The 17,845-nt window shown below is 43.8% G+C and overlaps 1 protein-coding gene across 8 annotated transcripts in view; it reads left to right on the plus strand.

The window, feature by feature from the left end:
- Positions 1 to 17,845, plus strand: part of SLC7A6 (solute carrier family 7 member 6) — a 40,286-nt gene that overhangs the window by 7,492 nt on the left and 14,949 nt on the right. For 5 of the 8 annotated variants that reach the window (XM_045814916.2, XM_045814912.2, XM_045814911.2 and 2 more), the window contains one exon: positions 9,036 to 9,591. In XM_045814916.2, coding sequence (XP_045670872.2) covers positions 9,072 to 9,591 — 520 coding nt within the window. In that variant the 5' untranslated portion in view covers positions 9,036 to 9,071. Of the gene's footprint in view, positions 1 to 1,356; positions 1,640 to 6,196; positions 8,276 to 9,035; positions 9,592 to 17,845 lie in introns of those variants that run through there. The other 3 variants (XM_087870523.1, XM_045814915.2, XM_087870524.1) reach the window with 3 other exon arrangements.

The following is a 17,845-nucleotide window of genomic DNA, read 5'->3' on the forward strand; positions in this document are numbered from 1 at the left end:
TACTTAAAGAACAAGTACTTTGACAAAATGATAGGAACCACTGTCTCAGACTGAATTTTCTGTTTGCTCACTTCTGTTTACTTAAGGCTTTTTTTGCTTATTGTTCTGGCGAGCAAGTGGCTCAAGGTGTTAGACTTTGAGTAGGGTTTGTTGTGTATTTTCTCTCTTAGCTATTTTCTGTCCTTTGGTTTATTTTATTCAGTGATCATGTAGTGAGTACTGAGCCTGTGCTAGGCCTTGTACTGGGTGCTGTTAAAACAGATGAGGAACTCACAAAAGAGTTGGGAGACTGAGGTTAAGTAAATGCAACAGAATGAGGTGGCTGCTAAGGCAGAAGTATGTACTAGAAATCTTACGGGCACAAGGAGATATATGGAGAAAGATAGCAGCCAGGCTGTTGGGGAAAAGGTGGTAGAAGAAGGGTGTTAGAAGCAGAAGGTTCAGTATGAACAATGGTGTGTTTGTCTGATGGACTCTGGAAACTCTGGACTGTTCCAGGTTCTGGAAATTGCAAGTAAATCAGTGGGCAGGACCTTGGGTAGGACTTTGGGGTCAGGGGTGGGTGTGGGGTGGGGGACATAGTGATAAGGCCCTGCTAAGAAGGTTGGAATTGGTCTTAAAGGCCTCAGGCAGCACCTAGGGGAGGGTTCCTAACCCTGCTCTGATACCAACTGAGAGATAGTAGGGTTGATATTTCTGTTGTGAAACATGAGGAGCCAAAGCAGTGTTTTTTCTTCTTAGAAGGCTGTCTCCCATCCCTAGCCTGTCCCGCTCTCCTGCGTGGAGGTAAACCCTATTGCAGATGCCAGTTTTTTTTCTTTCCCACTCAGAATGTACGTAATTAATTAGACAAGAGCTATGTTGGAACATTCCATTTTCAGGTCTTTTAGATCTTGCTGATTCCCCCCCCCCCCACCCTACATGGGGCTTGAACTCATGACTCTGAGATTGAATCTCATGTTCTACCAGCTGAGCCAGTCATGTGCCCCTAGATCTTGCTGATTTTATGTCTACGTATTCTGTTGATGACTGAGAGAGGTGCTTTGAAGTCTCAATGTAATCGTGGATTTGTGTATTTCTCTTTTCAGATCTTGATACTGCTTTATGTATTTTGAAGCTATGTCGTTGGAAGAAATACACATTTAGAATTGTCTTCTCGTGAATTAACCTCTTAATCATGATGTAATGTCCCTCTTTATCCCTAGCAGTATTTCTTATTCTGAAGTTTATTTTGTCTGATGTTAATATAGCTACTCCCAGCTTTTAATCAGTGTTTGCATGGTTTATTTTTTCCTATCTTTTTACCTATAGCTTATTTATATTTATTTATTTATTTGTTTGTGTATTTTTACGTAGGTTCCACACCCAGCGTGGAGCCCAGTGAGGGGCTTGAATTCACTACCCTGAGATCAAGATCTGAGCTGAGATAGAGTTAACCAACTGAACCACTCAGGCACCCCTTTATGTTTTTATATTTATTTTTTATTTTTTTAAAGATTTTATTTATTCATTGAGAGAGAGAGGGAGAGCACAGAGGGAAAATAAGAGGGAGAAGCAGACTCCTCACTGAGCTCGATCCCAGGACCCTGAGATCATGACCTGAGCAGAAGGCAGATGTTTAACCACCTGAGCCACCCAGGTGGGGGTTTCTTGTAGACTGTATGTTGGGTTTTGTATTTTTATCTAATCCATCAATGTCTGTCTCTTAATTGCTATGTTTAAATCATTTACGTTTCATGTTATTATTGGGATGGTTGGATTAAAATCTTCCATCTTACTAGTTGTCTTCTGTTTTCTGTTTGCTGCATACGTTCTTTCTTCTGCCTTCTTAAACATTTTTTTATCTAAGTATATTTGATATGCAATGTTAAATTAGTTTAAGGTGTGCAACATAGTGATTCCACAATTCCATGCGTGCTCTTGCTGTAAGTGTAGTTACCATCTGTCGCCATACACTGCTACTGCAGTATTATTGACTATATTTTCTTTTTTTTTTTTTAAGATTTTTTATTTATTTATTTGACGGAGAGAGACAGCCAGCGAGTGAGGGAACACAGGCAGGGGGAGTGGGAGAGGAAGAGGCAGGCTCCCAGTGGAGGAGCCTGATGTGGGGCTCGATCCCACAAGCCCTGAGCCAAAGACAGATGCTTAATGACTGAGCCACCCAGGCGCCCCTATTGACTATATTTTCAATGCTGTACTTTTTTTAAAAAGATTTTATTTATTTGAGAGGGGGAGAGAGAGAGAGAGAGAAGAGCATGAGCGGCAGAGGGAGAGAGACAAGCAGACTCCCACTGAGCATGGAGACCTACTCAGTTGATCTCACGACCCTGAGATCATGACCTGAGCTGAAATCAAGAGTTGGAGGCTTAACTGACTGTGCCACTCAGGCACCCCTATGCTGTACTTTTTATTTCTGTGACTTACTTAATGACTGGAAGTTCGTACATCTTAATCCCCCTTCACCTCTTTTGCTCATCCCTTTACCCCCTCCCCTCTGGCAACCACCAGTTTTTATTTATTTATTTATTTATTTATTTATTTATTTATTTATTTATTTATTTATTTATATTTTTATTTATTCATTTTAAAGATTTTTTTTTATTTGACAATGAGAGAGGGAACACAAGCAGGGGGAGTGGGAGAGGAAGAAGCAGGCTTCCCGCTGAGCAGGGAGCCCGATGCAGGGCTCGATCCCAGAACACTGGGATCATGACCTGAGTGGAAAGCCGACACTGAACGACGACTGAGCCACCCAGGTGCCCCACCAGTTTGTTTTATGTATTTATGTATTTATGTATTCATTTTATGTATTTATCTTTTTTGTTGTTATTCGCTTGTTTTGTTTTTTAGAAAAATGAAATCATATGATATTTCTTTTTCTCTGATGGACTTATTTCACTTAGTGTAATCTTTCTAAGTCCATCCCTGTTCCTGCCTGCTTTTGGTTTGAGTATTTTTTAATGTTTTATTTCCACTATTGGTTCATCTATACCCCTTCTTTTAATCTTTTTAAAAAGTTTAGTGTTTTTTTTAAGTAACATTACATTATTTCACATATAAGAAATTCACAACTGTATAACTCCCAATCCTCCTGTCTCTGTGCTTTTGTTGTCATACATTTGACCGTTATTTTTTTTTTTTTTTTAAGATTTTATTTATTTATTTGAGGCAGGGGGAGAGGCAAAGGGAGAGGGAGAAGCAGCCTCCGCACTGAGCAAGGAGTCGGATGCAGGCTGATCCCAGAACCCTGGGATGAGGACCCCAGCTGAAGGCTGAAGGGAGAAGGCAGAAGACACTCAACAGACTGAGCCACCCAGGCTCCCGTCATACATTTTACTTTTATATATGCTATAAATCCACAATTCATTGCTACTGTTTTTACTTGAGGCAGTCAGTTATATTCAAAGCAAATAAAAATAGCCACCCAAAAAGTTTTTTTTTTTCCAAAAAGTATTTTTTTATATTTACCTCAGACCATTTATATTATCCTGCAACTCTTGGTGGCTCCATTCTTTTTTTTTTTTTCCACTTTTTCCCACTTTGACTCTTATAGTTTTCATCTCTCTGCTGAAATTTCACATCTGTTTCTGCATGCTGTCTAACTTTTCCATTAGAGCGCTTAATGTATTAATCATAGTTATTTTAAATTCCTTGTCTGGTAGTTCCAATAGCCGGTCATCTCTAAGTCTTGTCCTGTTGATTCCTTTGCTTCTTTCCTTTTTTTTTTTTTAAAGATTTTATTTATTTATTTATTTAATTTATTTATTTAGGGGGAGAGAGAGAGTGCATGTGGGCAAGAGGAGGGACAGAGGGAGAGGAGAGAGAGAATCCTGATTTGACTCCTTGCTGAGTGCAGAGCCTGACACAGGGCTTGATCTCACAACCCTGAGATCATGACCTGAGCCAAAATCATGAGTTGGATGCTTAACTGACTGAACCACGCCAGTGCCCCTAATTACTTTGCTTCTTGATAGTGGGTTCTCTTGCTTTTTGTTGTGTTGCTTGTAATTTATTACTGATTGCTATATGTAGGACTTAAAACTGTAGAGACTGATGTAAGTATGTATTCTTTTGTTAGGTTTAGTTTGGGTTTCCAGTCAGTTAGGAGATGAGTTGGGTTTGGGTTTTGTTGTTGTGGTTACCTTAGGTGCACACAGGGCTTCAAATTCCTCAGGTTAAGGATTGGTTTGCTGAAGGGAGGGCTTTTCCCCAATGTTTATACTGTACCCTCAGCTTTAAGTCTTTCTTTTGTTGCTGGGTGCTTGCTTACCTGGTGGTGGGGAGCAGGGGTTCTCTGTTGTCTTGGTTCAGCCTCAGTGTTAGGCCCTGTTTTTCTAGGTCTGGGTGTAGATCTTTCTGGTGATCCTGCCCTTTGGCCCCTAACGTAGGATAGCCACTTCTAATGGTCGGGATCAGAAATTCCTGCCTTTCCCCCAGGTGTAAAGGGTTGTTTTATTTTTCTTTTACCCTGCTGCAGCTGCCTTGGGAGTGACAAGGTTTGCCACCCTTTCCCTGGGAGTGTAAGATTTTTATTCTTTAGTAAAGGGACTGGATGGGCCTTATTTTTCCAAGAGTAGTGATTGCTTTCCTTCTCCAGACTAGCATTACTGAGAAGCTATCTCTGGCCTCCTGCCTAGTATTTTTTATGAACGTGCAATCCACTGAGGTCTGTGGAGAAAAACCTCTGAGTGTCTGTGCTCTTGCTAACCCATACAAGACCGTTAGTAATTCATTAAAAATTGTACCCTAGTTCTTCTTACTTGCCTGTGTGTTGGTCCCATCATTATCCCTCTGCCACAGGTGAACCAGAGCTTGCATCTCTCCATGGAGGTCCTGTTTTTCCTTAAGTCCGGTAGATTGCCCTGTAACCTCAGCTCTCTGATGGCTTCAAGCAAAGTTATGGTTTTGTACATTATTTGGCTTTTTCTTGTCATTGGAGTTGGAATGATGCTTTTCTCAGCTTTCTACATCCCTAAATGGAAGTTAGATATCAAGGCAACTCCATTTTATACTAAATTTTCCAGTGAAATGAATTTCCCTCTTTATTTCCCTGTGGTACTGTGATTAAATAAACATCTGTTCTTCACTGTTTCTAGACACAGCTCCTATAATTTCCTATGTAAGAGCCATAGGGGCATTTTCTGTTGTAATATTTGCTTTTGTTCTCAATTCCTGAAATACCCCAGGGCAATGAAAGTGACTTGGGTGTCTTTTGTTATTTATATAACAAGCCCTTTACAACCCACCTCTGAGTTTATGTTAATGAGGTGATTTTTGGAAAGCATCCAGATCTTCTCAGGATGGGGGCTAGTTGCTAGAGGAACCAACGGTGTGATTAGGGGATTAGAATTTTCAGTCCAGTCCACCTCTGGGCGGGAGAGAGAGGCTGGAGATTGAATCAGTCTAATGGCCAATGATTTTAATCAGTCGTGCCTTTGTAATGAAGCCTCCATAAAAACCCCAAAAGGACGGAGTCTGGAGAGCTTTCAGGTTGGTGAACAAGTGGAGGTGCTGAGTGAGTGGCTTGCCCAGAGAGCATGGAAGCTCTTCCCATATGCCTTGCCCTGTGCATCTTTTCCATCTGGCTCTTCTGAGTTATATCCTTTAATAATAAACTGGTAATCTAGTAAGTAAACTGTTTTCTTGAGTTCTGTTAGCCACTCTAGCAAATTAATTGAACCCAAGGAGGGGGTAGTGGGACCCTCCAATTTATAGCCAGTCAGTTGGAAGCCCTGGTAACAACCTGGACTTGTATTTGGCATCTTAAGAGGGGGCAGTTTTGTGGGACTGAGCGCTTAACCTGAGGGATCTCCAGGTGGATAGTGTCAGTGATGCAGTTTTGGAATATAGGTGAGGTTTGATGGGGTGAGATCTGGAGCCAACAGCTAAGACAGAATTCTTGAGATGTCTTTGGTGCAAAATGCTGATTTTATTAAAGCATGGGGACAGGACCCTTGGGCAGAAAGAGCTGCCCTGGGATTGTGAGGAGCAATTCATTATATACTGGAGTTGGGGGAGGTAAGGGAAAAGGCAGGTTTTCAAAAGATCTTTCTTCCTTCCTCCCTCCCTTCCTCCCTCCCTCCCTCTCTCTTTCCCTTTCTTTCTTTCTTTCTTTCTTTCTTTCTTTCTTTCTTTCTTTCTTTCTTTCTTTTCTTCCTTCCTTCCTTTTTTCTTTTTTCTTTCTTTTCTTCCTTCTTTCTTTCTTTCTTTCTTTCTTTCTTTCTTTCTTTTCTTTCTTTTCTTTCTTTTCTTTTTTTCGATTTCATCTATTTATTTGACAGAGAGACAGACAGCCAGTGAGAGAGGGAACGCAAGCAGGGGGAGCGGGAGAGGAAGAAGCAGGGTCCCGGCGGATCAGGGAGCCCAATGCTGGGCTGGATCCCAGGACTCTGGGATCATGACCTGAGTCGAAGGCAGACGCCTAACGACTGACCACCCAGGCACCCCTCAAAAGAACTTTCATATGCTGAAGAAGACCTACAAAATACCCGAGGCCTTGCCATAGTTAAGGTTGTTTTTTCCTCTAGTGAAGCATTAACATGAAGATAGTAGGGAGCTTCCTGGACGAACATTATCCTCTGCCTGCCTCAAGTATTTGTTAATGGGCTGCGGGTTATAAGGACATTTAATTTTATCTACGTTTCCTTCTGGAAGTTAGGTTATTGATAAGAATGCTTTTTTTCTTGTAAATCACTAAGGCATTTGTAAACTAAGGGAGACTCTTGCACTGCAGGACTGTAATCTTTATAAATTAACCATTTGTTTTTCCTTCCCTTAGCTTTAGGGCAGCCAAGAGTGCTGAGGAATGTCACGTATATCCCACCTTGGGGATGGGGGTTGTGGGGTGTCAGCTTGTGCTTTGTCCTTAGCTTGCCTTCTGCTCTCCCTCATTATCAGAATTGTCTGGTGGTGTAGAATTTTTTGATGTGTAGAAAACCCATACATCTGGTATCAGAGGTCCAAAAAGAATATTTGGGAGCCCCAGCCTCCTCTCCCCATCTACCTAGGGTCTGGTAGAATAGAGGGGAGGCTGAAGTGGGCACCGGGACCAGGTTTCTCTGCTTGACTCTGTGTTGAGTTGGGTGGAAAAAGGCAATCTAGGTCTCTCTGCACTTGACTCATGTGAGAATATAGGCTCCTCTGCTATTTCCAAGTTTGTTTTTATGGTTGCCTTGGCTCACCTGACACGTGAAAACAAGTATGTACCCACATGCCTGTGCCTGTATAGGGAAACCTGCATGGCTTGGTGCCAAGAGTGAAAGGAAGAGTGGTGCTGCCTTAAAGCCAGGTCTCATCTAAGCAGAGGTAGGCTGGGAGTAAGGGGACGCTTGCTAGTGCCCCAGAGGAGTTTTTTCACTTGATCTCCAGTCCATACCCTGGCAGGGGACTGGGACAGGTAAGGCAGGAGTTTTGGATGGAGCTGTGGAGACTGAAGTTTTCCCTGAGAACTGCCTACCCTTGAGTGGCTGTGGTTCCCTCACTCTGGGCTCTGTGAGGTAAGGTTCTGGCACTTCCATCTTTGTTGAGTAGATGAGAGGCTTCTGGGAAGATGATGTACTGATCTCATTCTTTCTTTCTTTTTTTAAAATTTATTTTAATTTATTTTTAAAGATTTTATTTATTTATATGTCAGAAAGAGAAAGAGAGCACAAGCAGGGGGAGCAGCAGGCAGAAGGAGAGGCAGAGGCAGGCTCACCGAGCAGGGGGCATGATGCGGGCTTGATCCCAGGACCTTGGGGTCATGACCTGAGCCGATGGCAGATGCTTAACCGACTGAGCCACCCAGGTGCCCCTGATCTCATTCTTATCCCTGAAGTTATCTCTGTGACCTTAAAAGACTGATTCCTGGGTGGGAATTGTATAGCTTACAGGATTCCTTTATCCAGAAGATGAGGTGGGAGTAAGTAGGTGATCTGAATTCCTGATTACTGGGGCGCGGGAATTGAAAGAGGGAGGAGGTCATGCTGAGTGCAGGTTCAGGAAGGTGCTTGTCTTTCTCTGACAGATTCTGGGTTCTTCATGTATAGGTTGTTTTAGAATCTAACTTCTTTGAGGTTTCTGGACTGGCCCAACTCTAAACCAAAAGTAGTAGTGTGTGCCATCTCCCTACAGGTTGCCTTCTAATGCCAGGTCTGTGGATAAGAGAAGCCATGTAGCTCTGATTGGGTGTCGAAATTCCTGGGTCCTGTTCTGGGAGAAGCTCTTTTCAACCCCAGATGGTAGTGAGGGGCATGCTGAGAAGGAAAACAAACTGATAGCTGTCAAGTCCCAGGTGAGGGTGCCCTCTGGTTGTTCTTTCTCCATCAGGTCTTAATTATGTTCTCTCTCTTTTCTGGGCACTTTGGAAAAAGAGATGTATTGAATGGGCAAGCAGCAATGTAGGAAGTAAGATTGATGTTGTAGACACAGCAACACAGGTGTGTATTTTCATGAAGGTCCTCTCCTTATTCTAGTCTTTGCAATGGCCCTGGTCTTAGCATCTTCCTAGCCCTTCCCACTACCTGCTCATGTTCTTTGCTGGCCCGAGAGTAGCTACAGACTTGTCCATGTGTTGCTGAATACTGCAGAAGTTCCTGTTTATGTTTGGGTGGAGGTGAGTGGATGTGGGCAGTGAGAGGCCTGTCAGGTTGGCTAGGGCTTTGAACCCGGTAGTGGGAGTCTGGTCTTTGCAGGACAGGTTTGTAGGTTTTAAAATGGTTAAGACCAGACCAAAACCTGCACCTCAGGGAGAATCCATGCTATGGATAAACCCAATGCCAACCTAATCTCAGTATCAAGCCAAGTACCTCTTGTTTAAAGTTGCCGTCAGCTGACTTCTCACAGTTATCTTTCTTGGGAGCAGTAGGTGTTTGTCTGCCTCCATTTATTTCTCTGTGTCCTGTGGTAGAAGTGGATACAACCTCATTATATTTAGGTCTGTGTGTAAGGCATGCTGTTCCTACATAAGAGGTTGGCTTTGCAGTTCTAAATCGGAGACTCACCGGCTTCTGCCCTAGACTAACATACTTCTATTCTTTGATGTTCTTTGCCAGGCCACAGTAAACACAAGTGTGAAGGAAACATTTGCCATGGAAGCCAGGGAGCTGGAGAGCCCCACACCAACCTACCATCTCATTCCCAAGGCCAGCCAGCCCACGGAAGAAGATGTCAGCATGCAACCTCAAAGGACCGCAGAAACTATGCAGCTAAAGAAGGAGATCTCGCTGTTGAATGGGGTCAGCCTGGTGGTGGGCAACATGATCGGCTCAGGAATCTTTGTCTCACCCAAGGGCGTGCTGGTATACACTGCCTCCTATGGGTTGTCGCTGGTCGTATGGGCCATTGGTGGGCTTTTCTCCGTTGTTGGTGCCCTTTGCTATGCAGAGCTGGGGACCACCATCACCAAGTCTGGGGCCAGCTATGCTTATATTCTAGAGGCCTTTGGGGGCTTCATTGCCTTCATCCGCCTGTGGGCCTCCTTGCTAATTGTTGAACCCACCAGTCAGGCCATCATTGCCATCACCTTCGCCAACTATATCATCCAGCCCTCGTTCCCTACCTGTGATCCCCCGTACCTGGCCTGCCGTCTCCTCGCTGCTGCTTGCATATGTAAGTCTGGGGTTTAGCGGGGGAGTATGTTGAGGGTGTGGATTTCTTTAATAATGCTAATGGTACCTGATATTTAAACACCATATTTTGCTTTTGGGGGGAAGAGAGGCATCTTACCTTTTTTTTTTTTTTTTTTTTAAGATTTTATTTATTTGAGAGAGACAGAGCACGAGCAGGGGCAGTGGGGAAGAGGGAGAGGGAGAAGCAGATTCCCTGCTGAGTGGGGGCCTTATGCGGGACTCAGTTCCAGGACCCTGGGATCATGATCTGAGCCATAGGCGGACGCTTAAATGACTGAGCCACCCAGGTGCCCCACATATTACCTTTTGAAGAAGTAATTTTTCACCTAAGTCATTTAATCCTGAAAGATAAGTAAGGGTAAAGGTTACGGATGAGAAGTTTGAGTCTCTTTGTGGCTTTTGGTGCCTCACATTCCTTCTACTGTTGACTGTTCCAGAGTTCTCTTCCCCAGTCTGTGTGACAGGTTGATGCATGTCTTTCATTTGTCTTATCAGATGTTTTGATTGGAGTCGACATCACCAGTTGTAACAACCCAGAACAAACCATCAGTGCTGAGGACTTTATTCTGCTTCTCAAAAATAAGTCATTTCGCTTCCCAGCTTTTTATTTTAAATCAATTTAGAGGCTGAGGAAAGAGGCTTCTCTAGATTGTTGGGGTCCCAAGGTGTTATCCCTCAGCCCATAGGACCACTGTTTCCTACCACTCTTTGCAGCCCATTGGAAGCAGCAGGCACCACACCAAAATGGCTTTTTCTCAGGTGTTTCTCAGGTCTCCAGGTGTTTCAGATTTCTTTCTTTCTTTCTTTTAAAGATTTTATTTATTTTGGGGGGAGAGAGAGAGGGAGGGAGGGAGAGAGATCACGAGCAGGGGGAAGGGTAGAGGGAGAAGCAGACTCCCCGCTGAGCAGGGAGCCCTATGTGGGACTCAATCCCAGGATCCTGGGATCATGACCTGAGCCAAAGGCAGATGCTTAACCAACTGAGCCACCCAGGTGCCCCATATTTGGGTTTCTGAGGACAGAACCTGAGAGATCCCGATTGATTCCTCTTTATTTTCCTTTTTTTTCGCTTGAGGTGGTAAGGAGGCATTCTGTGTGAAATCGCTGAAATGAGAGAAGATTGCTGTGAATTTACCCAGTCTTGTAGAGCTAGTGTTTTAGCTGAGAAGTGGCCCAGAATTCCCTGTGTTCCTTAGCACTGTTCTGCCAGGGGCACTTAATTATACTCTGTTCTTTCCATATCTCTGCTTGCAAAAGCTTTGGCAGTATGTGTAGTTTATCCACAGTGTTAAAAATAGACTGAGAGTACCTTGGAGTTAGCAAAAAAGGATTGTACGGTACACTGTGCTTCCTGACTTTAAGGAATTTGTTAAAGACAAATGTTAAAGGGAACCCCTCCACATGTAGCCCCAGGAGGAGGGAAGGTGGGTACTCTGCTGTATGTGTGTTAGGGTCTGGCCGGAGGAACTCTGGCCTGAGTTCTCTAAAAAAAGAAGAATTCTTTGATTATAAAATGTGTTCATTAGGGAAAAGATGAACTTATCCTCAGATCACCCATAATCTACCGCCAAATAATGAACACCTTTAATAGTTAAATCATGTCTTCATTTCTTTCTTGTATAGAATTGGCATCGTACTTTGCATATAATTTTATATTCTGCTTTTTAAATTTAGTATGTCATGTTTTTTTTACCCTTTTCGTGGAATGTTCTTCAAAAGAAACATTTTTTAAAGTAGTGTCTTTTTATTACTATTATTTAAAGGTAATACATAGACATTATAGGCACTTTGAAAATGCGAAAAAAGAAAAATCACCCATAACTTAATTTTTTAATGTATTTTATTATTTTCTTTTTTAAAGATTTTTACTTATTTGTCAGAGAGAGAGGGAGAGAGAGAGAGCAGAAGCAGTGGGAGCAGCAGGCAGAGGAAGAAGCAGGCTCCCCACTGATCAGGGAGCCCCATGTGGGACTCCATCCCGAGACCCCAGGATCATGAACTGAGCTGAAGGCAGATGCTTAACAACTGAGCCACCCAGGCATCCTCACCCATAATTTTTTATTTTTTTAAGATTTTATTTATTTGATAGAGATAGAGACAGCCAGCAAGGGAGGGAACACAAGCAGGGTGAGTGGGAGAGGAAGAAGCAGGCTCATAGCGGAGGAGCCTGATGTGGGGCTCGATCCCATAACGCCGGGATCACGCCCTGAGCCGAAGGCAGACGCTTAACCGCTGTGCCACCCAGGCGCCCCCTCACCCGTAATTTTAACTCCCAGAGAACTATTGCTACTATTTGTGTGAAATACCTTCTAGTGTTTCTTTTTCTGTGCTTATCTCATTTTTTAAAAAGTACTCTTGAGATCATACTCTATGTGGTTTGTACAATACTTTAAAAATTTTAATATTTAATTCCTTTCATCAGATATTCTTAGAAAACATGGTTTAGGGACACATAAGTAGTTTCCTGGCAGTGTGGTAGAGTGGTTAAGATCATAGGCACCCATGCCAGACCAGGAGTGATTCTAGCTTTACCAGATATTTTTCCAGCTGTTAACCTTGAAGGAGTTAGTTAACTGTTGCCTAGGTCTTCTCATTTGTAAAATGGAAATGTCACTTGTACCCACTGAAAGGATTGTCGTGAGGAATACAATGAATCAATGCATGTACAGTACTTCTCTGTGTCTGGCATAGAATAAGTATTATTCTGTATTATAGTATTATATTATAATATATATTATATATATTATAATATATATAAGTATTATAATATTGCTGTGGGAATCTTTGTATATAAAGATTCAGAATTTTAGCATCTTTTTTTTTTCAGGGTAGAATTAATTATACGGGAGAAATAATCTATGTCTAAAGAAATAAACTGTTTTAAGTTTCTTCACCGTTACCCAGTTTCCTTCTAGAAGCTTTTGTGAGTTTGTGCTCTTATCTAAGCACTTGAGAGTGCCTCTGTGTTGGTCTCGTGATGGCCTTAGGGTGAATTCCAAGGATAACTGAGTCAAAGGACACCTCTATCTATAATTTTTCATCTACAGAAGATTTTTATTTGGTAAATCTTTTTTCCTTTATGATTTTCTCCATTGTTTTTGTTCTTTTGTCCTTATGAAGCCCCTCCCCATACCAGGAACTGCTCGGGGGTTTGTTTTGTTTTGTTTTGTTTTTGTTTTTTTCCTAGAACTGCTCTTTTCATTGGAGGAGAGACCTCACTTCTTAGAAGTGCAGTCATGGTTTCTGTAGCTTCTTTCATTCATAATGTACTTTTACCCAGATTACTCACCATTAGAATTCCTTCAAGCCCAGATCCTGGAAGCCCAGGCTTTTCCATAATTCATGCCTGCAGGTAGGAACTTGTCAGAGATGGGCTTAAGTCATAAAACCATATCCCGTCCTAACTGACAAGACTTTGGGGTTCAGCTTTTCTTGGAACTTAGGTGTAGAATCAGGCTGATGCATCATCTAACAAAGCTGGGATGTGCTGAAGGGAATCTCTTTGGGCAGGGGTGGCAGTGACGAAGCTTGGTCTTAAGAGACAAAATTGGTTGGAAGAAACCAATTAGTTCATAATTAGCGGTAAAAAACACAAAATCTGTGCTGAATCCATAGCGAAACTTAGGTAGGACAGGAGAATTGAGTTAGTCTTGAAATTAAGATAAGAGGGGTCCAGGTGGTTTTTTGGGAAACTGTTTACAGAGATTATAGCCATGCAAGCTAGACAAAGTTCCATTGTAGAAGAAAGGGCCCAGACATTCTCCATGTAACAGCTGCAGGTCAGAGCTGTAAGCTGGTGGCCCGTGGGCCAGATTTGACTCACAGATATATTTGTTTGGCCTAGTGTTGTAAGCAATTTTGAATTACTTGCCAACATTTAAAAACCAGGACCTTTCTGTTGAAAAATCAAAAGTTCTGACAACCTTGGACCCAGATTCCTTCCTGACACAATCATCTGCCGTTGCGTAGTTGTTGCTCCCTTTATTTATTTATTTATTTATTTATTTATTTATTTATTTATTTATTTATTTATTTATTTAATTTTTAAAAACGTTTTATTTATTTTATTTGACAGAGAAAGAGAGCATGGTGGGGGGAGGAGCAGAGGGAGAGGGAGAAGCAGTCTCCCCACTGAGCAGTCATGGTATCTATAGCTGATGTGGGCTGATCCCAGAGCCCGGATCTCAGAGCCCTGGAATCATGACCCGAGTGGAGCGGAGGGCAGACACGCTGAACCGACTGAGCCACCCAGGCGCCCCATGTGTGTGCTCCTTTAAAGGGAGCAACCAAGGGCACTTGGGTGGCTCAGTCGGTTCAGCATCTGCCTTCAGCTCGGGTCATGATCCCAGAGTCCTGGGATCAACTACCGCCTTGGGCTGCCTGCTCAGTAGGGAGTCTGCTTCTCCCTCTCCTTCTGCCCCTCTCCCCTGTTCGTGTTTGGGGGCTCTCTCAAATAAATGAAATCTTAAAAAAAAAAAAAGGAGCACACACACTTCAGTCTACTACAGCCCCCCACTCCCTCTTGTTTTATACCCAGACATTCTTTTTTTTTTTTTAAGATTTTATTTATGTATTTGTCAGAGAGAGAGAGCGCAGAAGCAGGGGTAGCGGTAGGCAGAGGGAGAAGCAGGCTCCCCGCCGCCGAGCAAGGAGCCCAGAGTGGGGCTTGTTCCCAGGACCCTGGGACTACAGACCTGAGCCAAAGGCAGACGGTTAACTGAGTGAGCCACCTGGGTACCCTATACCCAGACAGTCTTGCTTTTGCTCAGTTGCTTTACCTTCCTGGCCTTTTTTTTTTTTTTTTTTTTAAGATTTTATTTATTTATTTGACAGAGAGAGACAGCCAGCAAGAGAGGGAACACAAGCAGGGGGAGTGGGAGAAGAAGAAGCAGGCTCCCAGCAGAGCAGGGAGCCCGATGCGGGACTTGATCCCAGAACCCTGGGATCACACCCTGAGCCGAAGGCAGACGCTTAACAACTGAGCCACCAGGCACCCCACCTTCCTGGCCCTTGAAGGCATCGTTGTTTCACATCCTGGCTTTCCAGCGACACCCCAACCCTATTCCCAGGTGATACTGGCAGAGAGATCCTAGCAACTTTTTTGAATTTTAGGCTATCTTAGCTACTCATTGTCCTAGAACAGTGGTTTTCAACCAGAGGTGAGGTTGCCTCCCAGGAAACATTTGGCAAGCTTGGGAGACATTTTGGTTGTCACACCTCCTTGAAAGGGGTGCTACTGGCATCTTGTGGGTAGAAGCCAGGGGTGTTGTTGGGCATCTTATACAGTACAGGACCGCCTCTCAAAACTTGGACTATCTCGCCCCAAATGTCAATAGTGCTGAAGTTGAGAAACTCTATCCTAAAGGTGCATTCTATTCATATGTGTTCTGGGAGCTTGGAATCTTCTGTGGTGGGTGGGGCCTCAGGCTGACTGGTGTGGTTGGAGGCTCTTACTCACTTACGGGACTGCAGGGAAAATGGAAGCTCTTGAGGTCCATAGGTCCCTTCTCTGGCCAGGTGACCAGCAGTATTATTGGTAACTCAGGTGCCCAGATGTACTTGATTTGATTGTGAAAGGGTGATTTTTCTGTCTTAGTCCATTTATCTTTGTGGGATCCTGCCTGTTGTGTAGACTCACACATGTCATTCAAGAATATTTGCTGTGAAGGTTTCAGTATAGAAGTCATTCAGTGCTGACACTGGCATCAAAGCAGAGGCTTGCTCACTGCTGAGACTCCCTTTCCCTCAACCCCCAGGGTTTGTTTGGGAAGGCTGACAGTGAAGAGGAGCAGGAGGAGGAGGAGCTGGACCAGGAGGAGATGGGGGAGGGAGACGTCTAAAGGGGAGACTGGAGTGAAAAACACTGTATAATGCCTGAATAGCTTTCTGTTGTCTCTTGCTGTCTTGGACTCAGGCCTGGGCAGGGTTCTGAGAAGCAAGGGTATGCTCCCCTACTTTGGTCAGTTGTTGGCTATGGATAGACAGCTTTCATGTTCTAAAAGTGACATGATTCAGAAGGACGGGGTCTTTACCGTAGTATCAAAGACCCTGGAGTCTCCCCCTGTACAGAGCTTGAATGGTTTGATAATAAGACTAAACATGTGTATTTGTGTAATTAAAAACAAGGAGGATTCTTAAAAAGGCATATAATTGACATATTTATATGCATCCCAAGAGAGGTTCCAGATTCCAGGATTTCCATTTGGGAGGGTTTACGTTTCCCGGACTTGTGGAACATGTTTCTCCTAAAGCTGGTCTCTCCCCAGCTTTTTTCCTTCTCCCATCTTGTTGCTGTTGTTAAGGATTGCATTCCTCCGTCCTTGAGTGCCCCTTAGTAACACCCAGCTTGTTTGTGGGAGGAATTGGAAGGGTTCCTTCCTCCCTGTTGCTGTGGGAAAAGAGAGCCGTGACTGTCAGCGTAACTGGGACTATAGCTGCGGGTTGCCAAGTGATCTACTCATCAGAAAGACAATATGAGAGGCACAGTTTTGTCTTAGGGTGCGTGTATTATCCAGGATTAACTTGGGTTTCCAACACCTGAAAACCAAAAGCAGCATGGCTCAAATATATCGAAGTTTATTTCTCTCACATATTAAAGGTAGGCAATATGGGGCTAGTAGGGTGACTTCATAATTTTTCAGGGAGCCAGGTTTCTTCCTTCTGCCTTACTGCTCTGCCATCCTCAGCATGTGGCTTCTAGCTGGTGGTCCAAGATGGCTACTCAAGCCCGAGCTGTCAAGTCTGCACTGCAGCTGACAGGAAGGACAAAGAAAGGCATGCTCCACCCCTTCAGAGAGACTTCCTGAGGTCTTAATATAAATAAGAAACTTTGCTTACCTCCCTGGACTTAGTTACTTGGCCATACCTGCCTGCGAGAGAGGCTGGTAAATGTCAGCTTTAATTTAGGCAGCCCACGCTCTCGCTAAAATTTCTATTACTAAGGGAAAATGGAGGAACAGATATTTAAAGATAACTAGCAGTTTTTGCCACAGAGAGACTTTGGGGATTTGTTTCTGCTTTGGGATTGGGTGTGGATCTGCTATTTGAGTACTCCTTTCCCACCATCATGCGCCCAGAACTTGAAGACCCTCACATGGACCCCACACTCATTGGTGCAGGCTTTCCAGCAAGGAAATGAAATCCCTCCAGGAGAGGAGGGAAGGCTTGGATGTTGTAATTGTGGTAGTTTTATCTGAGCACCTGGCCTCCAGGCCCAGCCTTGTGCATGAGCTCTGATAGAATCTGTGGTGCTAGATGGGGATGGGAATTTGGGGAGGTTTGGAGGGGTGGGGATCAGATAGTGAACTGTTTCTTAATTAGAATCAGGAAAACATTCAGGGGACTTGGCTTCTGCTTGGTAGACTGTTCTTGGAGCTCTCTGTTCCCTGGCAGAGTTGAGAGTACAGTGAAGCAAGCAAGACTCCTGGGGCCAGCATTTAAGGATGCACTCGCTCTCAGGTTCTCCAAGTGGTCCTGAAAGTGAGTGTTTCCTTAAATTTTGTGCCCCAGGTGCCCTCCTCACCTCACCCTACTCCTGACCTTGCTCCCTGGCTGCATATTGTTTTAGATTAAGTAGTTTATTTTTTACTGAGGAAGAAGCATAAGTGCATGGTAAATAAGAGTGTAAAATAGTATACAGTGGAAAAAGTCTCTCTCCCTCTCCAGAGCTTTGGTCTTCTTCCCTAGAGGCAACCACTGTGACAGACTCTTTTGTATCTTTCCGACTGTCATTCAGAATGGGTTCTGCTGGGACTTCCATGAGGTGCCGCCTTCTTTTACTTACCCGCAGTCATTGAATTGCCATTGTGTGCAATATTTACTCCTGTGCCGAGAGGAGCAAGCCAGGGGGGAAATTTGTAGCAGGGTGGTGGGAAGGAGAAGGAGTAGAAGTGAGAGGGAGTGCCTGTTCAGTGGGGCTGAGGATTATGTCTGCTTCTCTCCCCCATCTTGCATCCACATCTTGTTGCTACAAGGCAGAAGCACAGTGAGCATAGCCAGGGCATTGTGAGATAGTCTCTTTCGTCATGTGTGGGTCCATCTTTTTGTCTCCCTCTCTTTTTGTCCCTTCTCTGTCTCTTTATCTCTGTCTCTTGTCTCTCTCTCCTCTGTCTTCTGTGTTCTTTCTCTGTTCGTCTTTTTCTCACAAACTGCATGGCCTCTCAACTTCTGCTTCTTTTCATAGTCCTGCTTCCTTCCTCTGTTTTCTTGTGGTTTTTGTTCCTCTATTACAAGGG

This window comes from Ursus americanus, chromosome 21 (genome assembly GCF_024610735.1).
Source record: "Ursus americanus isolate L20-20 chromosome 21, mUrsAme1.1.p, whole genome shotgun sequence".
Classification (NCBI taxonomy): Eukaryota; Metazoa; Chordata; class Mammalia; order Carnivora; family Ursidae; genus Ursus; species Ursus americanus.